We start from the raw sequence: 17,771 nt of genomic DNA, 5'->3' as shown, positions 1-17,771 counted from the left end.
TTGTCTTCAGAGCATTCAGAAAGAGTTCTTCATTTTCCAAAGTCATCATTTATTTTCTACTGTTAAAAATGTCCTAAAGATAGTAAAGCATCTAGATAAAGGTAGTAAAGCTCCTAAAAGCTGTCTGCTCCAGAAATAACAGCTGAGCAAAAAGGGCTGCAGATGTTTAGAAAGTAACAGGACCAACTTAATCTGACTATTTCTTACTGTAGACCATAACTATATTCAGATACCTGCAAGTAAATACAGAATTACTGTCTTACAGGTATTTGTTTTCAACAACAAAAAAAAAACCTGCCTGGGCCCTATAGAAACTGCCTCATTTCCTGTTTGTGAAAGATGCTCCCATGAAAATCTGAAATGTTAACGCTGTAATTTTCATGATTTCCTAAATCCCCTGATTGGTCCTGTATCTTCTTCCACAAGAGCTTAACGCTTTTCTGCCTTGGTCTCTAAAGCTTTGTGCAATTTCAAGCTTACGTTCTGAGCCGATTCCTTCCTACATATTGCTGCACGCCCTCCCTTTGCCCAAGGCTTTCACACCTTACAGTGCGTTTCTTTTATCCTTTCCTGTTTAATTTCTGCAATGCCACATAGCTTTCCATTCAACCGTCTGCCAAGGACTTCCCTTCTTTTTCTTGCCAGCCCTGGTTTGTTTTATAAGAGAGTTAATTGCACAGCTAATGAAGTCATGATATTAAAAACTGTGTTGCTTCGTTTCTGTGTGCCTAAAAACACGTGACAGGTCTTGGGCACTGCATAAAGCACAAGACACAAGCTAAAACACAAGCATCCTAGGTGGTTAATATTTATTTGTGGTACTTCCAACAACTGTTGCTAACATATACACTCGTTATAGGTTCATTTGCTTACACTAAAATTATATGTTTTTATTGAAAGCTATTTGGAGCCTGCACCGTATTCTGCTGCTGGCTTGTACTTGATAATTACAGCAAATATACCATTTACGTATTGTAGCGAATAAATAATAGGCAACGTGCGTAGACCGGTGCACCTCATACTCAGTATTTCTCATTAGACTGGCTCTCCAGTTGCCCATTCCCTGCCCTCTCTTAAGCAGGCAAGATGGAGGAAACTGCTTCTTCCCAAAGAAGGCACCTGCCTTGCATCTCTCATTACTGCAACACCTGCCTAAAAATCTCCCAAGGACACAGCACAATTCAAAATCACAACACGTACAAAGTGAAAACCGGTGCCACGGGTCTGCTCTTCGCGTCGCCTACCGGAGGCGATTTTATTTCAGGTTTTCTCGTGCGGAACTTCCCTCTTTTGGAAGAATGACTGAAAATCAATTCCTCCGCTTTATTAAAAATAAAAAAGGAGGGCCTGGGCGGCGGTGGTAGGGCTCGGGGGGGGGGGCGGCGGCGGTAGGGCCGGGGCGGCGGCGGCAGGGCCCTGCCGCCGCCGCCCCGGCCCTACCGCCGCCGCCCGCCGCCTCCCTCCTCTGACAGGCGGGGCGGGGCGGTGTCATGTGGGCCGCCACACCGGGAAGGGCCTCGCCGAGCCGGGAAGGAGGATGGCGGGCTGGGGCCGGGAGCTGTTGTCGCCCGCCGCTTTGCTCATCGTGGCGCAGCTCGTTTGGGCGCCGGACCCGGTGAGCCTGGCGACCTGAGGGGGAAGGGGACGGGGCGGGTGGGATCGCCCCCCGGCCCTCTGCGGAGAAGGTGGAGGGGTGGGATGCGGCCGGCCCCGCCCGAGGGGTTGGCGGGACGGGTGGGTGTGAGGGGAGCTGGCCGCTGCCGCTCTTCCCCACGCGGGAGGACAAGCGTGCCTTTAAATTCACGCCGGTGAATTTTAAGGTAGCGTCTCGCTGCCCTCACGGACTTCGTAACTTCTAAATGGCTCCTCTGGCAACCGGCGCGGCCGTGGCTGCGGTTTCGAGTCTTGGTGTTTATCGGGTGTGTTTTACAAGTCCTTGCTCATTCCCGCGTTCGATTTCGTATACGTCTATAGTGTAAATATTGTAATGTTAGCACCGAAGCAGTGATTTTCAAAAGGAGAGTTAAGAAGGTCTTGCTAAAAGTACATAAGCTTTTGAATCTGCTCAGTGTATTTGCTATAGCTTCACCCAAGGGGAGAAGTGTAGAGCAGGTGGGCTTGGTGTGTCATTTTTTGTTTGGTTGTTTTCTGGGTTTTTTTAACGGAATAGGGGAAGTATGTAACTTTTGGTGGAATTGTGAAGTCGGGGGGTGGGGGGTGGTGTTATTTGGAACAGGCTGGCTTCCATCTCCTGGGCATGTAAACAGCAGTTCTTGCTTCCTGGTGTATTTTTTATTCCTGAAGCAGCGAAGCACTCTTTCATCTCTTCAGTTTCAGAATCTCCTCACCCTCTGTGAAGAGGACAGTTTTTTAAATATCTGTGGATTTCAAAATATTCTTTTGCAATATATTTTTAAATATTTGGGGAACATACTACTTCCTATATTCTTTTGTGTTTTCTGTACGACTTTTCCTAGCAAATTATATTGATCTCAGGAAAATTAGCATGGGGTTTGGGAGAGGGGAGAACTGCAAGAAAGACTTTGGAGGACTGTGGACATCTGGATGACCCATGTTCCCTTAGTGTCCACACTACACACAGAATTAGGCCCTCCTCTGTGCACCCAGTCCCATCCTCCCCCTCGCAAGAGCAGCTTCCCAATACTATAAGCCAGCTCCAGCTTAAAACACCTTCAGAATTTTAGCCAAAAGCTTCCTGGGGTGTGGAGTGGGGGAGAAAGTGCCAGCTATCAGCAAAGCCTATCATTAGAGCTTGGGTTTGCATTTGGTCGCACTTGGTATGTCTTCACACTTTCACAATATCCACTGGGTGTCCAGGTTGCAGGTTGTGCTGCTGTGCAGCCAGATATCAGGCTTGGATATTTGATTTTCGGTTGAGATGCTGGGACGCATCATTTGCTGAAGAATGAAGGATGATTGTTGTCTTCCTACGTACAGCTGGTTGGGTTCTTTTCTTTTCGTTAACAAAGAACATGGAAGCTAAATGCCATGAATTACATCTCAGTGGTGCAGAGTGTCAGTCCCTTTAGCGTTAGGTTAGGCCCTGTCAACCATACTGAACTTTTTGTCCAAACTGCTATTTAAATTGGCTTGGTCCCCCTTTCTTCCGGGCTGCAAGACTACTTCTAACTTTCATGTTCAGAAAGGTGGACAGCGTTGGGACTGCTGCAGCATGACAGAGTGCTGCACTGGCATTGTCCCATAAGGGAAGAGGAGCAGAGAGAAAAATGTGTCACACCGCAGAGTTCATAGACCAGAAGATGCTGAATATAACAGATTACTTTGTCTGAAAGAGATTGAATGCCATGTCCTTAAACTATGGAATTGTATTTCATAGCTCAAGAGGTCATTTATATTTATTTTTAAATATGAAGATGAGAAATGCTGAATATTAAGGAAGGATGCCAGAGATGGTCCACCTCAAAAATGTTTTTGAGGGTGATAAAGAAAGTGCTGGCATTCTTTAGACTGGACAAGCTACATTCAGCCTATTTCATATTAATGAAATCAGGCTAGGTTTTAAAATATTTACTCAGCAGTCATTAAACCATGCATTAATTTTCTTTATTGCAGTGAATAATAACTATTACTTTGTGTTTTTTTTCCAGGTAGCAATTAATTTTGACAGTTTGCTAACTATTTGGTTCCTGTTCTGCTCTACTCTTTTTTCTTGCAACCAGTCATAATATGTTCTGTGCTACTTCCATTTTTCTTATTATTTCCATCTTTCCCCATACCATGTTCTCTTGCTCCTCCACTGTGTTCTTTTTCTTTTAGTGTTTTGATCCTATGCTGCTGTGCATCTGTTTTCGTATCATTACATCCATGCAAATTTGAAAGTCAGCAGTATGTTGGATAATCAAAATATGCAACCTACTATTAACAGGCAATTTGGAAAAAAAAAAAAAAATGAAAGAAAAAAAAGAGAGCATTTGATCATTCAAGAATAGCTGCATTCCTCCTAGGGGGTTCAATGCATGTTTGAAAAGCAAATTTATAGTGATGACCTCCTGTTTGGAGCTAGCTTTTGCTGGCCTTTTCTAATAGACCACCACTGGCTTGTCATGTTGGAAACTCAAGGCGATCCTCTCGTGCTGGAAGGCTGCTCCAGCTTCTCTCGGACAGCATTTATTGTTCCTCTTCCAGTGTCAAGCCTTTGCAGAGGGGAGGATCTCGCTGACCACAACAGTAACTTAATAGCTGCTTATTTCAGTCTGGTGATAGAAAGTGCCTGGTGGTTTTTCTGTTGCTGTAAGAAAATTCTTTAGGTATCTTTTTTTCTTATTAGCTTGTCAGAAAAGTTTGCAGTTAGTCTTTTAGCCGATTGCAAAAGGTAACAATTTGTTTTTTGTTCCTCGTTAGAACATTGTGTATAAAAAATGAAACAAACAAAACAAAAAAAAAAAAACCCCAGAAAACCCAAAAAACCCCCACTTCTAGTTTTCTGGTTGTCTTGACATCTTTTTAAATTACGGCTTATGTGCCAGCATATAATAGTTTACGTAAAGAAACTGTTAATAATCTTGGCTTTCTTCAGATATCTCAATCAATGGTAGCAGTTTTAGAAGATATATGGGTTGTTCTGGGGATTATTGGTTTCTTTAGCTTGCTTTATACATGGACACGTGAGAAGTCTAAAATTACTGACATGTAAGGAGACAATGTTTTCTCTGTATCTCTCCCTTAACTCTTCCTTTAACTGTCGCTTTCCCTACCTCTTTTGTGGCTTAGGTTGCAAAGGGCTGGCAAGGTAAAAATAGCTTCAAATACAAGATTAAAATCTCAGGAGAGAGCATCAGGAGTGACATAACATTTAGCACCTGGAACATCACTTAAAATCCTCTGAAATCAGCTTGCGTGATCACCAGTTTCCTCTGTGTACACATGGGTTATACTGACAGATCAACTGAACTTTCATCCATTTCGGATAATTGTTTGTTAAGGGCTTTATCTGTCAAGAAGTATATTTTGACAGCAGATATTTCCTCAAGGTCCAAATCTGTGCATCCATTGCAGTAGGATGTGTATGTAATGTCACTTTTTCTGATTGATTTTAGTATTGCAGGGTGGAAAATTTCACAAGACAATTGCATTAATTCTGTTAAGTATTTGCTTGGCTTTGCACAAAGCCTCTGACTTATGTTGCCTAATTAGTCATATGATATCCTCCCGTCCCCTCCTTGTTTAGAACCTTCCTCATTTTGAAAATTAAATGGGCCTCTTGTGTTTGACCTTTTGTTCCAGCTATGCAAAGGCTGTAACTGCACTGCAGTGAAATCTAGGAAGCACGTAGCTACTGGTCCTATACCTTCATCTCGTGTGTAGGAAAACCAAAATTCATCTCATGCTTTCTCCCAGCTACTGGAAACAATACAAAAAGAAAACACATGATAACACACAGAAACTAATCCCACTTTAAAGTTCCTCTTTCCAGTTGTAACAAGTTATCCCAGTGTTTAAACTCCGTGGCATTGTGTAAGACATTGTGTTTTCTAGATTAATGCATTAAAAGCAGATAATGTGATTAGCCTAAAGAAAACATGGACATTAGTTAGCTTGTTTGTCCCAGATACGTAGCTGCTAGAGATCCTGTCTCAGTTTTTACTGGAGCCAGAATGCATTATAAGGACACACTAGTAAAGTAATCTAATTAGTACAGCCAAATAAATACTGGAAGTTGAGGGTGAGGACGGGGAGAAGTGGTGGCAGGATCCTTACATATTTTTGTTTCTGTTCTGTCTCCCAAACACTTGTGCTTTGGGAGCCTTTGTATGGACTCCTGGAGTAGCATGTGTACCTTTCCTGTTCCCTAGTGGGACATACTGTGCTCTTAGGAGCTTACTGATCTGCTCAGATAGCTCAGGGACCAAATCTGGTCTGCTCTCAACTGGCTTGAAGCACAAGTGCGGCTAGTAGGCATTTGCTTGTATTTCACTGGGTAAAACTTGCAATTATAATTGTGGCATATATATGCATATGTTTCTATATGTATATGCATGCTTTATGTAATTGATAGGAAAACACCCTTGCGTTCATTTTGAGTATGCCTAAATATAGTTCTCAAACTTTCATTTGTAACTAGCCATGCTTACAGGAATGAAGGTAACTAGTTTTTAGTTATATTCCTGAAATGCGCCTCTCGTAATATTTAGCACCAGTTCAGCGGCACTTTTCCACACTAAACAAAAAGTCATGCCATATAGCTCATTCCTCCGGCTGAGTAATTTGTCCAAAGTTCAGTGTGCTTTCTCTGCCCCAGCTATACAATGAAGCTTAATGCTAAGCATAATTATGAATGACGCTATAAAATGACATTATGAATTGAACGAACGGAACAAACTGGTCCATACTGAGATTTAAGGTTTCTGAACTTGTCTAAAGAGTATGCTTTTGAAGTGCTCCTCATTGAATCACACTGAGTAAAAATGGGTTTGTATATTTATCATAAACTTGTACTTGCCTTGTCTGAAGGTCTGTCAGACAGCACAGGGAAGTTGCTGTTTGTCCCCTACTTGTATTCTCCTCTGCACCCTTTCCAAAATCCCAAGACCTTCTCTTCATTTATTATCAAGTCATCATGAATTGAATTAGCTGACTAGTCCTGAAGGTTTAATTCAAAACTAAGTCTGCTAGAATAATAAAGTGTTTTAACAAAAAGTAAAAGCTAAATAGTAATGTTTCACTGTCTTTACAGTATGGAGAAGAGTGCAGGAGTAAAACATACCCTCCTTCAGGACCAACGTAAGTAATCTGATTCAACTTGTGTAAGAAATTACAGAAAAGTAGTGATTTGCAGGTCTGAAAATGGGGGTTTTTTGTAACTTTTCCTGTTGCAGGCCTAGAAAATGCTAGTTACAGGTGGGAAGCACCTATTTTGTCAACTGTTTGTTCAAAGATGCCTTTAAATTTGAACTCTGTTACTTATCTTTCAGGTTCAAAGGGAATGTACCCACATATGTCATAAATCTTGATTTGCCTCCCAGCAAAAGATGGGATAACTTGATGCATGACAAAAAGACAGAGGTATGAAATGCAGAGCTTGCTTTGAAGCTCAGCAGGTATAAAACTAGCATGTGGCCTTTTATTTTTGGAAAGGAATACCTGTGCTAAAATTCTGTGAAAGGGATAATATTTCTAGCTTACTCTTTTTAATATGATTTTAGACTACAATAATTGCTTGAGTAAAACTTTTTCTGTTCAACACTTGAGCTAGCTGCATCAAGCATAGGGGCACTGATGTTTGGGATGCAGAGGAATAAAAAATCGTGCGGCATAGAGCAGGCTTTCATTTATCAAAGCTCTTTAATCATGAAGTAATACAGAGTGAAGGGGGAGGAGTACACAAAAGGACCAGACTCAGTAAACTGAAGTGAAACTGAGGCAGCATCCCTTCCCCTCTGCACATCCGTGCTTCTCTCAAAACATTGCATGAGATGATTAAATAGCAAGGGGGAAATGAAGAACTTCCTGCCCTTTTCAGGGATGCTAGTTGCAGCACTGGTGTTTACCCAGCAGAAATAATTTTATAAATACTCAAGCCTATTTCACACTACTTAGAGCAGCTATTCTTCTGAAGGTTGCCGTAAATTCAATTCAGTAATGTTTTATTTCTCAAAAAATGCCAGGGATTTTTGCTATATCCTTGCTGACTTTGACCTTTCAACTCTGAAAGCCAGACAAATTCTGCTTACACCGTAATATTTAAAGTCTCATTTAAGCTAGTGGGCATTGGAAGCCTCAGGTTGCACCTTAAATTCTGAAAGGTTTTCTCTCTCATGTACTTTGGAGTTAGATCACATAGAGTGGAACTCTATTTATGGCCATTCATGTTGCAAATGGATAGCATGTACTTTTATAAGAAATTTATTGAGTCTTTTTGGCTTCAAGAACATCACTGCTTAAGCAAAGAGCTTTTAATTAATGTTTCTAAAGACAGAAGAGTGTGGAGTATTAAAATGCGATCAAAGGAGCAGAAGATGAGGATGCCTTTTTCTTGTAATTCATTTTCTCTGGTAGAGGGACATGTTGGAGCTAATCTAGAAAGTTATTTGAATAAAGCTTGAAGAGAGACTCTTTAATGGGGAATTGGGGCTGTTTTTTGCACCAAGAACACTACATTCAGCACTTTCTTTAAATACATATTTTTTCAACAAAATGTTTTTTTGAAAAGTATGTGAGGAATTCTGTTAGTATTCTAGCAATTCTTATGCTCAAGATCTTCTATTCAATAACAACCCTTGTTCTTTTTAGCTGAAGACTGTGGTCCAGAATATTAAAGATATAGCAAATACCTTCTTCCCCAGCGGCAAAGTTGTTGACATAGTGGATAACAAAATAGTAAGTATTTTCAGCCTAATTATTTTATTACTGTATGCTCTGACTACCAGAATTAGAATGCTACTAAATTTGGCAATTAAGAACTTGACAAGTGATGATTCTTCCACTTCCAGAACAAAAACGCTGTTTTGAAGAGTTACTTGGGAATTTTACCTTTTGGGTGAAATTTTGCTGCTTCGCCTACTCTGAATTACTCTGAAACCATCAAACCTAAAGTGCATGTGGCTCTTCCTCCTCTTTATTTTTTCCAAGATCTTTTCAAATTTGGATTACTCATGCTAGACATACATGCTACTGACTTAGTCACTGTAGCAAAACACTTCACTGAAATTCTCTTTGCCATGTTCAACTCCTTTTAAACAGTAGAATAAAATCAGGTTTTGAAAACTGTAATAAATGTCTCATTACAGGGGCAACTTTGACCAGGCCTCATCTTAAAAAAATAATTTGGTTCTGATTAAAATAGGCTTTGGCATAGAATCAGGGCAGGGGAAAACAGTGTAGCACTAGAGACAGCATAAGGTCAAATCTGTCCCCCATCTTTATTTACAGCAGCCGTCAGTCATGCTGGCCACACTTCACTTGTATCCCTGTGTGCCTGAGTGGAGTTGACATAAAGGTAACATATAGAGGTAGTCATACCAATGTGTGAAAGTTAGGGATTCCCTTAAACACTGATGTCAAGATCAGTTCCAGTTGAGTTCCTAACATATGAGAGTCCTACTTCATTCTGTTCTGTCTATTGCTGCTAACAATAATTAAGATACTGCGCTAATCTCCATTGCTCACGTGAATATTTTGATAAGTAATAGTTTTTACTTTCCCTAAGTACGTACTTGTCTTCCAAGTACTCTACAAACATCCTCAGGTTCTACAGGCTGCAAAGGAATTAAATACTCAATTGAATAGTTGTGAGAAGGATGTACCTGTTGGGGAGAGGTTTGTTTTAAGTGACAAAATAGCGTTAATTTACGCAAACAACGTACAAAACTTTTCCTTTCAGGCTCGTCTGACTGCCACGCTTCCTTATCCTTTCAATGAAGAACTCCAAGGGATTGCAAATTCTTCTGGGATTCCTTTGGGTAAGTTTCTAACACTTTATTAACGTAGTGGAAAACTAGGAATCCAGACTCGCTTAAAATTAGTATATGTACCAATTTGCAGTATAGTTGTAGTCATCTGTGACTTTAACAAATAAATTATTAATTAAGTAGATAAAACAAAAAATTGCATCTCACACTAAATGAAAACAGTATTTTAGAGGAGAATGGCAATAAATCACATAAGCCTTTCATCAGGCTGGGACTTCTCTGTAGAGCTGTAGCTTCTTGCTCCTGAGTTTTGGGAACTGGAGCGAGCCTCAGCTCCTGTGCACCAAAATTTGGGGGAATCCTTGATTCTCATTGATTTCCCATTCAGCTGTATGTCTTCTGTTGACATACCAAGAAGGCAAGGCTCAGTTTCATGCTGTGCTTTCTTTCCCTTGTGATCGTTGCCACATCCTCATGCCTTCCTTCTGCACCTACTGCAAAAGAATGCAATTCCAGGTGAGAAGTAGACACTGAATTCTTCCAGAATTGAGACAGAGAAGGTCCATAGACCTGCTTCCACTGCTTCGCTCATACAGGAGCAGTACACTTGGTGCTAGTCAGCAGCTCTTATATGGGAATAGTGGTACATGTAGTAGCTTGCTTCTTTACAGCGAATTTCACAGCTGGTTTTTAAGTTTCCAGAGGAGGAAGTAGCAATGACTGTTAGCTTTCTATATGGAAAGGCAGAAGGCCAAGGGATTGTGATCCTTCTATTTGCCTTTCAGGAAGCTCTTGATTTTGCTGAACCAGTCATTTCAAAGATCAAATGAGATTTAAACAGAAATTCTTAAGAGAAGTATTATAGAATGCTGAACTTTGCAGTATGCTTTTTTCAAACCATATTTTTCTGTTCATGGAAGAAGTTTCAAACTATTGAACTTTGTTTCTTTTTGTTATAGGGGAAATTGTTATTTTTAACATCTTCTATGAAATTTTTACTGTATGTACATCCATAGTGGCGGAAGATAAAACAGGTAATGCAACCCAGAATAGTGTTAATAGTTTTCTCTTATGTAGGAGAGGGTCCACCTCAATTGTACATAGTCCTTCTGAAATGCAGGCAAGAAGGTCTAGTAGGAGGGACTAAAAGCAATGATAATAAAAAGGTATTCCTTGAGAAGGGAATAAGAGATCACAGGTGTCTTAGGTTAAAAAAAAGGAAAAAATACTTTCAAAGATGGTTTGGTTTTCGTTTTGTTGGGGTTTTTTTTGTGGGGTTTTTATTGGTTTGTTTGTTTTTGTTAATAGGTGCCATTTTTCTAGGGGAAAGAAACGCAAGCCAGACACGTGATATTTTCTCAGTGCCATGAGGGATTCTAGTGCAATCCATTTTGCATCTAGTTTCTAGCTATCACATATGTATGGTGCTAGAAAAAATGGATAGTCTGCTTTAAGAAAAGAGACTCATTCTCTTACTCAGTTCTGCAGCCCTTGTCTGCACCTGTTCCAGCTTAGGAAGTTTCTGATGGATTCTCGGAGGGCTTACAAACGTCTCACTTTTAGAGAAAGCTCAGGTATTACCATCACATTAAGACAATGTGGAAATCATCTGAGGTTGAGATGAACAGCAGTTAGTTAACAAGATTACTTGATTTCAATTATGGCGAAACACTTCTCTGATCCAAAAACCCCCACCATTTTTCTGTACTTATGAAAAGGGCAACTAGACAATGGTATATTTCCTGCTTATTAATTTCCTGGTTTTCTAAGCTGAAATTTATGTCTCTTTCTTCAGAAAAATGTATTTATTTATTGATTGATTGATTGTTATGTAGGGAAGCTGTACCATGCCAGAAACTTGGATTTTGGACTCTTTCTTGGGTAAGTACCTAAACTTGTGTTGTTTATTTTTTTTAAAACCCAAAGAAAAAGCTAGCTAAACTTGGAATTACTATGTGCATTCTTTGAGTCTAAATGATGAATCAGGTATTGCTAAGACTGTGACAAGTAATTCTGCATTGCATGTTGTGGAAAAAAGGCTAAAACAAACAAAAGGATTGTTCTGCTGATCTTATGTCAAACTACTCCAAGCATGTTGGGAATTAATTTGAGAAACAGTTGTGTTCAGTGTTACTTAGCGTTTTCTCAGCTCCAGTTAAAACTGTCTCGATCCAAAGAACAGTCCATGTAACCTTATCTCTGAGGCGTGGTATATCTTCTTTACGTGATGGGACAGAAGCATCAATTTTGGTGTATGCAGTGAAATGTGGATTGGATTGGGGCTTGTTTTTGTGGTTGGTTTTTTTTCCAAATTATCCCCCTAGTTACTGTACTGTGCTCTACTGGCACTTCCCATCATTCATCATTTCTACTTAGAAGCCAGTGATTTGTATTCCACTTATCTAACATTATCATTCATTTGGATACAAACTGTATAGTTTGTTGCCCAGCACTGGATTCTCTTTTAGTTCTCATTTCATACCTTGTGATCAGGTAGTTCAGTGTTTGCTTTTATTATCCCAGTATATTTTGTAATGTCACTCTTCCAGATGACTCTCAATGCCCCGATGGAATTTAAATGTCCATCTTCATTAAAATTCTTACCTGCCTATCAAAAAAATCAAATGTTGTCAACAGTGACTCCACCTGTCCCTTGGTTGGCTTGTGTTGAACTTCTCCCACTTGTCAGAAATACTGGGAACATGCTCCCTGAAAAGTAAGGCAATTTTGAAAGCTGTTCCTGGAATCTGGATCATTTCCAGAGAATTTAATGGTCTGCTAAGTGTTCTCTAGCACCCTCTTGCCTACAAACTGTTCTGGCTTATTTTACAAACTAGATTTGGGACTTTGTGCAGAGCACATCCAGTAGTATGTGGTTTGTTTTCTCCCTTTGAAAAGTAAGAACTTGAGGGAACTGGCTCATTCTGCTGCAGAGCAAGCTACACATGCTTTCAGGACACAGTAGGTTTGGTGTCACAGGCAGTACCCGTAGAGGCCTCCCTTTGCCAGCAGAAATAGAACAAAGTTATGTGTGTTCAAAACAAACCAGCTGTAATGGTGGTGCTGTTTAATACTGAGTAGTTTATATGCTCTTGGTTTGAACAAAACAGTTCTTTTTACTGACTGCCTATCCATTTAGAGTTCCTAGTTGTCTCCTGCTGGTGCAGCTGAGGTAACTACTGAGCAGTGGTGATGGCTGACACGAGTAAGATCAGAGGACAGGCATCACACACAGGAAATCTGTGTGCTGTGAAGGGAAGTTTTAAAAGCTACTGAGGGAGGGGAGTTTCAAATGCTGTACTGTCTTCTGCAGGTGGGATGTTAAAAATAATTCCTGGACTTTAACTCGGGAACTGAAGCCTTTAGTGGTAAACCTGGACTTCCAGAGAAACAACAAAACAGTATTCAAGTCTACAAATTTTGCTGGATACATAGGCATGGTGTCTGGAGTCAAACCAGTAAGCATGGGGAGGGGGGCTTGTCAATTTGTTAATAATGCTTCATACTTTCCTTTTTTCTGCTTTCATCCTCTGCCTTGGGATGTTTTTTAATAAATGATCTCTTAATTGTTCTGGTACACAGTATAGCTATTTAAAAGAAGGTAAAAAAACAACGCTGCACTCTTCCTTATAAAACGAGATTGCCTAAATGAAATATTTATATTTGGACAATTCTTAAAAACAACGTTGAGTTCTGAATACGAACAGGAGTGAATACAAAGTGCTCAAGTGGTTGGAGTTTCTTTCTAGCAAATAGATACTGCTGTGATCCCAGAGGTGAAATGGCATACTTGTGCTGTTTTAATTCTTTGTCCAATCCTTCTTGGAAAAGGAGTCCTATGTTGCAAGATTTTATTATTTATTTTTTTTTAATAGACACCTGAAGTCTAGGTTTTATCTACATCTTAAAAAACAGCAGTACGGAGCCATACCAGGGTCTCCATCTTACCACAACTCCTTTTCTACACACTCTGCCTTTATCCTCTATTATAGGTGGTCCTTCTCATAGTAGACTGTTTTTTACATAAATCCCTGCATTGTATCAATTTATTTTTGTCTTCTGGTCAAATAAATTGGGAAGCGTCCATTCTGAAAATGATCCAGTTTAGCTGAATTCCACTTTCCTCTGAAAGAAACGCTAGTTGGAGAAGACTGGGACTTGAGTCTGAATTGCGTGTTGCAAGTAGCACAGATTGAATTGTGTACAGCTGCATGCTCATGTGAACAGCAATACCATATCAGGGTGTACTTAGCACTGGGACTTAAAAATTTGCCTTTAAACTAGAATAGCATTCAGAGGTCTGAGAAGAACGTTACACACAGCAGGGGAAGGAAAACTGGTAATTCAGTGATGCAACAAGGACCAAGGAAAAATGGCCATAGGCTTGACTTGCTTAGCATAAAAGCATGGTTTGTTGGATTGCTATGCCAGGTCAGAAAACTATGAATTATCATTTCTACTTATTCAAGTAGTGATAAATTAGGTTCTTCTCTGCATGGGCTTGATCTTGCAGCCCATTACTCAAAGGGGAAGAGTCTAACAAACAAGAAGTTCAACTGGCATGTGAATTGCAATGCTGCCTCTTGTTTGTTACTGGTATTAATGGGCTGGGGATGGATGAAGGTTGACTTGTTTAATGCTTTTCAGGACTTGTTCACGCTGACAATGAATGAGCGTTTCAGTCTTGATGGTGGTTATGTTGGTGAGTAATGCTCATTTCTTTCATTATTTCTGTACAAGTTTTCCAGACCTTGGGCACACCAGTTACCTTAATAAACAGGCACACAAATGGTGAAGAGATTCCGGATGAGTAAGATAAAACACAGTTCATTTTAAAGGCTGTGAAAGTTAGAATAGCATGAGTGAACCTTCTGAAAACATTGTAACCAGTGATATTTTGCAGGAATCTTCGAATGGTTTCTTGGTAGAAGAGATGGTATGTGGATGGGCTTTCTTACAAGAACAGTATTAGAGAATGCTACAAGGTATTCCCCGCCTCCCCCTCTAAATATTCTACTACTTTAATCTGCTTTGCTTTCAAGTAGCATGAGTACTGCAGCTAATGATACAGATATCTTCCTAGAAGTCTTAACATTAGTTCTGGTTTTGCTGGTACTCTGGTGTGGGAGAGGCATCATACATGGTCCCTTAGAACTCCTCAAATTGTTTTCTCAGATTTTTTTTTTTTTTTTCTAATGAACATATTGGTATCTGAATGTGTAACAGCATTCTGCATCAAAACACATCCAACAGGCAGTAGCATATTACAGGAAGTAAACAGAAACAAAGCTTTCACGCAGTAAATGAATTAGGTGGACTATAACACAGCATGTCATCATTTTATTCCTGAAAAAGTGCCAAGAGCAACTCTCAACAACCATACTTTAAGTACAAAATGAGTGGAAGAGCTTTGCTTAAATGTGTTCCTTCATTGTGATACAATCTCCTCATATGTGCGTGAAAGGCGAATAAAGGTGTGACTTACCCAAACTTCTCCTGGGTTTGTGAAATTCGTTCTTCAGTACTTGAACCATTTATAGCATTTAATAGTCCTACACTACTTTGTTATCTGCAGTTACCAGGATGCAAAAGACAAACTGGCAAAAACAAGACTGCTGGCTCCAGCTTACTTTATACTGGGTGGAAAAAATTCTGGAGAAGGGTGTGTGATAACTCGTTCCAGGACAGCTAGTCTGGATATCTGGGAGTGAGTATGCTTGACCTGACCCTTCCAGAAGAGGACAGGTTCCACCAATAATTGTCCCCTACGTTTCTTGTGACTTCTGTTGTGCAAGAACTCAATTCTTTAGCATCATTGAAAAATACCACAGCAAGCCTAAAAAAAAAAATCCAGCTGTGTATAATATATACACTATATATGTACTTAACTACATACTTAGAGAAGCAAAACACAAACATATACCTCTTTTCCAGCCTTGATATCAAGAAAGGCACGTGGTACGTGTTAGAAACAAACTACGATCGCTGGAAGCCTCCGCTAATCTTGGATAATCGTAGAACACCTGCAATGAAATGCCTGAACCAGACAATGCAAGAGGTAAACATCCTCTGAATACCTCATCTTGCTGTTGCGAAACTCCAAAACTGATCTGACGCAGCCAGGAGGATTCAGGGCATTTGCAAGCACAGCTGTAATGACAGAAGTGGCTAACGGTTTTGTGACAATTTGTCTGTGCTGCTGGGTAATAAAGTACCAGCTGGCTCTTTACACAAATGGTTTTTAGTTTTAGGCTTTCTCTTCATCTAGGTAGGTTTCCTGCAAGCATTTTCTGTGGCTGCATATGCAGGGGGATAATCTGGAGATACTTTGAGAGAGATTTTCAGTGTTTCCTGGGCTGTTTTATCACCAGTGAAATTCAAACGCTTGCTGTGTCAAACACACTTAAGTGTCCTATGCTGTACTGAGATCTGGTCTGCTCAAGTTTTTGCAACCCATATTCTTCTGATCTCAAGATGTATGGGTATCATGTACTCTTAAAGCTTTATCTTATTATCTGAGCAGTAAAAAAGTTACAGTTCTCAGCACTTACACTAACAGGTTAATGTCCCTTAACATCAATGTCTTTATTTTCTTTCAGAACATCTCCTTACCAACAATTTATGATGTTCTCTCCACAAAGCCTGTCCTCAATAAGGTAATGCTTCTATTTTTGCAGAAAGTTTGGGGTGGGGGGCAGACCACTAACTACTGTACATCTAAGGAGGAGGTCACAGTGGTTTTTTTTAGGTGAAAACATGCACGTAAAAACAAAATAAATTCCACATGACTTCATAAAAGCAAAATGTAATTGCTGGAATAGCTGTCTTCCAAAGGCCCTGCAGCTTCAAAACTCTGAGTAGCCTGAGCCCTTTCCTCATAGCTGGCTCTGGTTTGAGGCAGCATTTGCACTACAGGCATCTTAAGGACCCTCCTAACCTGAATTAACCTGTGATACATGCCTTTATAAGCAGCATGAAACAAGTTAAGATACCTCATGGTTTAGGCATACTACAGGCACATTGTTCTTGCAACAAAAGATGTTTTAGTCTGAACTTGAGGTTTTTGGTGTTTAGGAAAAAAAAAAAAAGACTAAAGGGCTGAAAAGAGTTTTTGAATTATAAAGTTCAGTTACTATATTAAGTGGAGGCAGCATTCTTGGCTGAAGACACAAGCTATTCATGCTTGTATGTTGCTGACTAAATAAGATACATGCTCATTTTAGTTGAAATGTTCAGCTAGTATCAGAGACAGTTTTTCACTAATTGCTGTAATGAGGCTTTTTTTTTTTTTCCCCTTCCTCCTTCTTCTTTCTCCCACCTGCCTATTAGCTGACTGTGTGCACAACGCTGATGGAGGTATATAACGGTCATACAGAGACTTACCTGCGGGAATGCCCAGATCCCTGTAGTCCTTGGTAGTCCTGTACCTTTCCAATGTTGGAAGCTGCTTGTCTGAATTGGAGGTCCTCCAAGAAGAAATACTTCTGGAAAAAGATCCCTCAGTCTAACTCCTTTCTTCAGAAATCTAATGGCTATATAGAAATGTCAATGAGCTTCTAACAGTGGAGGACCCTATCTCACAGCAGACTTTCTTGCTTTCTGATCAGCAGTTCTGCTGACGAGAAATGTATACTAATGAATGTCTGGTTTGATTTCAGCCATTTCTGCCAAATGAGTTCAGCAATTAGCTCTAGATCTCCTCAGTCTTGACAGTATTCTTGGTTTGGTTTGTTGTTGGTTCGTGGGTTTGTTATTTCTTGTTGTTTGGTTGGGTGTTTTTTAGATGAAAATACTTCTAAAACACACATAAGTTAAAATGGCACCTATCAAGCATGAAAAAGAATAGGGTATAAGGCAGCCATCTGGGACAGTACAGTTCTGTTATTCTTTCCTAAGCACTTAAGATGAATTGCTAGTGTTCTGGTCCAATATGAGGTTATGTCTAAGATGCCCTGTTATAAAATAATTTACCAAGTGTCATATCTAGTCACAGAAACAAGGTCTTGGGGAAATATCTAAAATGAGATCTGAGCCAAAAAATGTCTTTTCACTGATTTATGGATCTTTTGCTGAAGCTCACTCTTGGCCTGTTAACAAATTTTTTTTAACACAGATTTTTCTGTTGTCTTAAAAAAAATACTAATACAATAAATATTCTTGAGAACTACTTTCTTTGACCAAAGTACACATGCACTGATTTCATACCTCAGTGGAAGTCACCATGCATGTTACATATCACATGGCAGAAAGGGCATTCACTTCCAAATAGACTGATTTTAACAGTGTCTGAAAAACTGATTTATTTCTTAAACTGACAGTTAAAGCTATTACCAGAATGGGAAGTAGCCAGCTGCTAGTAGTGGCTGGGTTGTTTGGGGGGAT

The 17,771-nt window shown here is 39.9% G+C and overlaps 1 protein-coding gene across 1 annotated transcript; it reads left to right on the top strand.

The window, feature by feature from the left end:
* Positions 1–1,465: 1,465 nt before the first annotated feature.
* On the top strand, positions 1,466–17,556 carry ASAH1 (N-acylsphingosine amidohydrolase 1). Its single transcript, XM_030012447.2, has 14 exons — positions 1,466–1,615; positions 6,716–6,762; positions 6,954–7,044; positions 8,272–8,358; positions 9,362–9,440; positions 10,349–10,423; positions 11,225–11,270; positions 12,703–12,847; positions 14,037–14,091; positions 14,293–14,374; positions 14,965–15,096; positions 15,324–15,447; positions 15,989–16,045; positions 16,719–17,556. Exons 1-14 carry the CDS (start codon positions 1,538–1,540, stop codon positions 16,806–16,808), a joined length of 1,188 nt encoding a protein of 395 aa, XP_029868307.1. The 5' UTR covers positions 1,466–1,537; the 3' UTR covers positions 16,809–17,556.
* Positions 17,557–17,771: the final 215 nt, after the last annotated feature.

The sequence above is a fragment of the Aquila chrysaetos genome, chromosome 1, assembly GCF_900496995.4.
Source record: "Aquila chrysaetos chrysaetos chromosome 1, bAquChr1.4, whole genome shotgun sequence".
Lineage (NCBI taxonomy): Eukaryota > Metazoa > Chordata > Aves > Accipitriformes > Accipitridae > Aquila > Aquila chrysaetos.
The sequence above is the reverse complement of the archived record's forward strand: the minus strand, read 5'-3'. Positions and strand labels throughout refer to the sequence as shown.

Excerpts from the sequence above, each read along its gene's own strand:
- ASAH1 (XM_030012447.2), top strand. The coding sequence starts at position 1,538 with ATGGCGGGCTGGGGCCGGGAGCTGTTGTCGCCCGCCGCTTTGCTCATC. Across the intron at positions 9,441-10,348 it reads TTCTTCTGGGATTCCTTTGG|GGGAAATTGTTATTTTTAAC; the intron begins GTAAGTTTCTAA and ends TTTTTGTTATAG. Across the intron at positions 14,092-14,292 it reads TCTTGATGGTGGTTATGTTG|GAATCTTCGAATGGTTTCTT; the intron begins GTGAGTAATGCT and ends GATATTTTGCAG.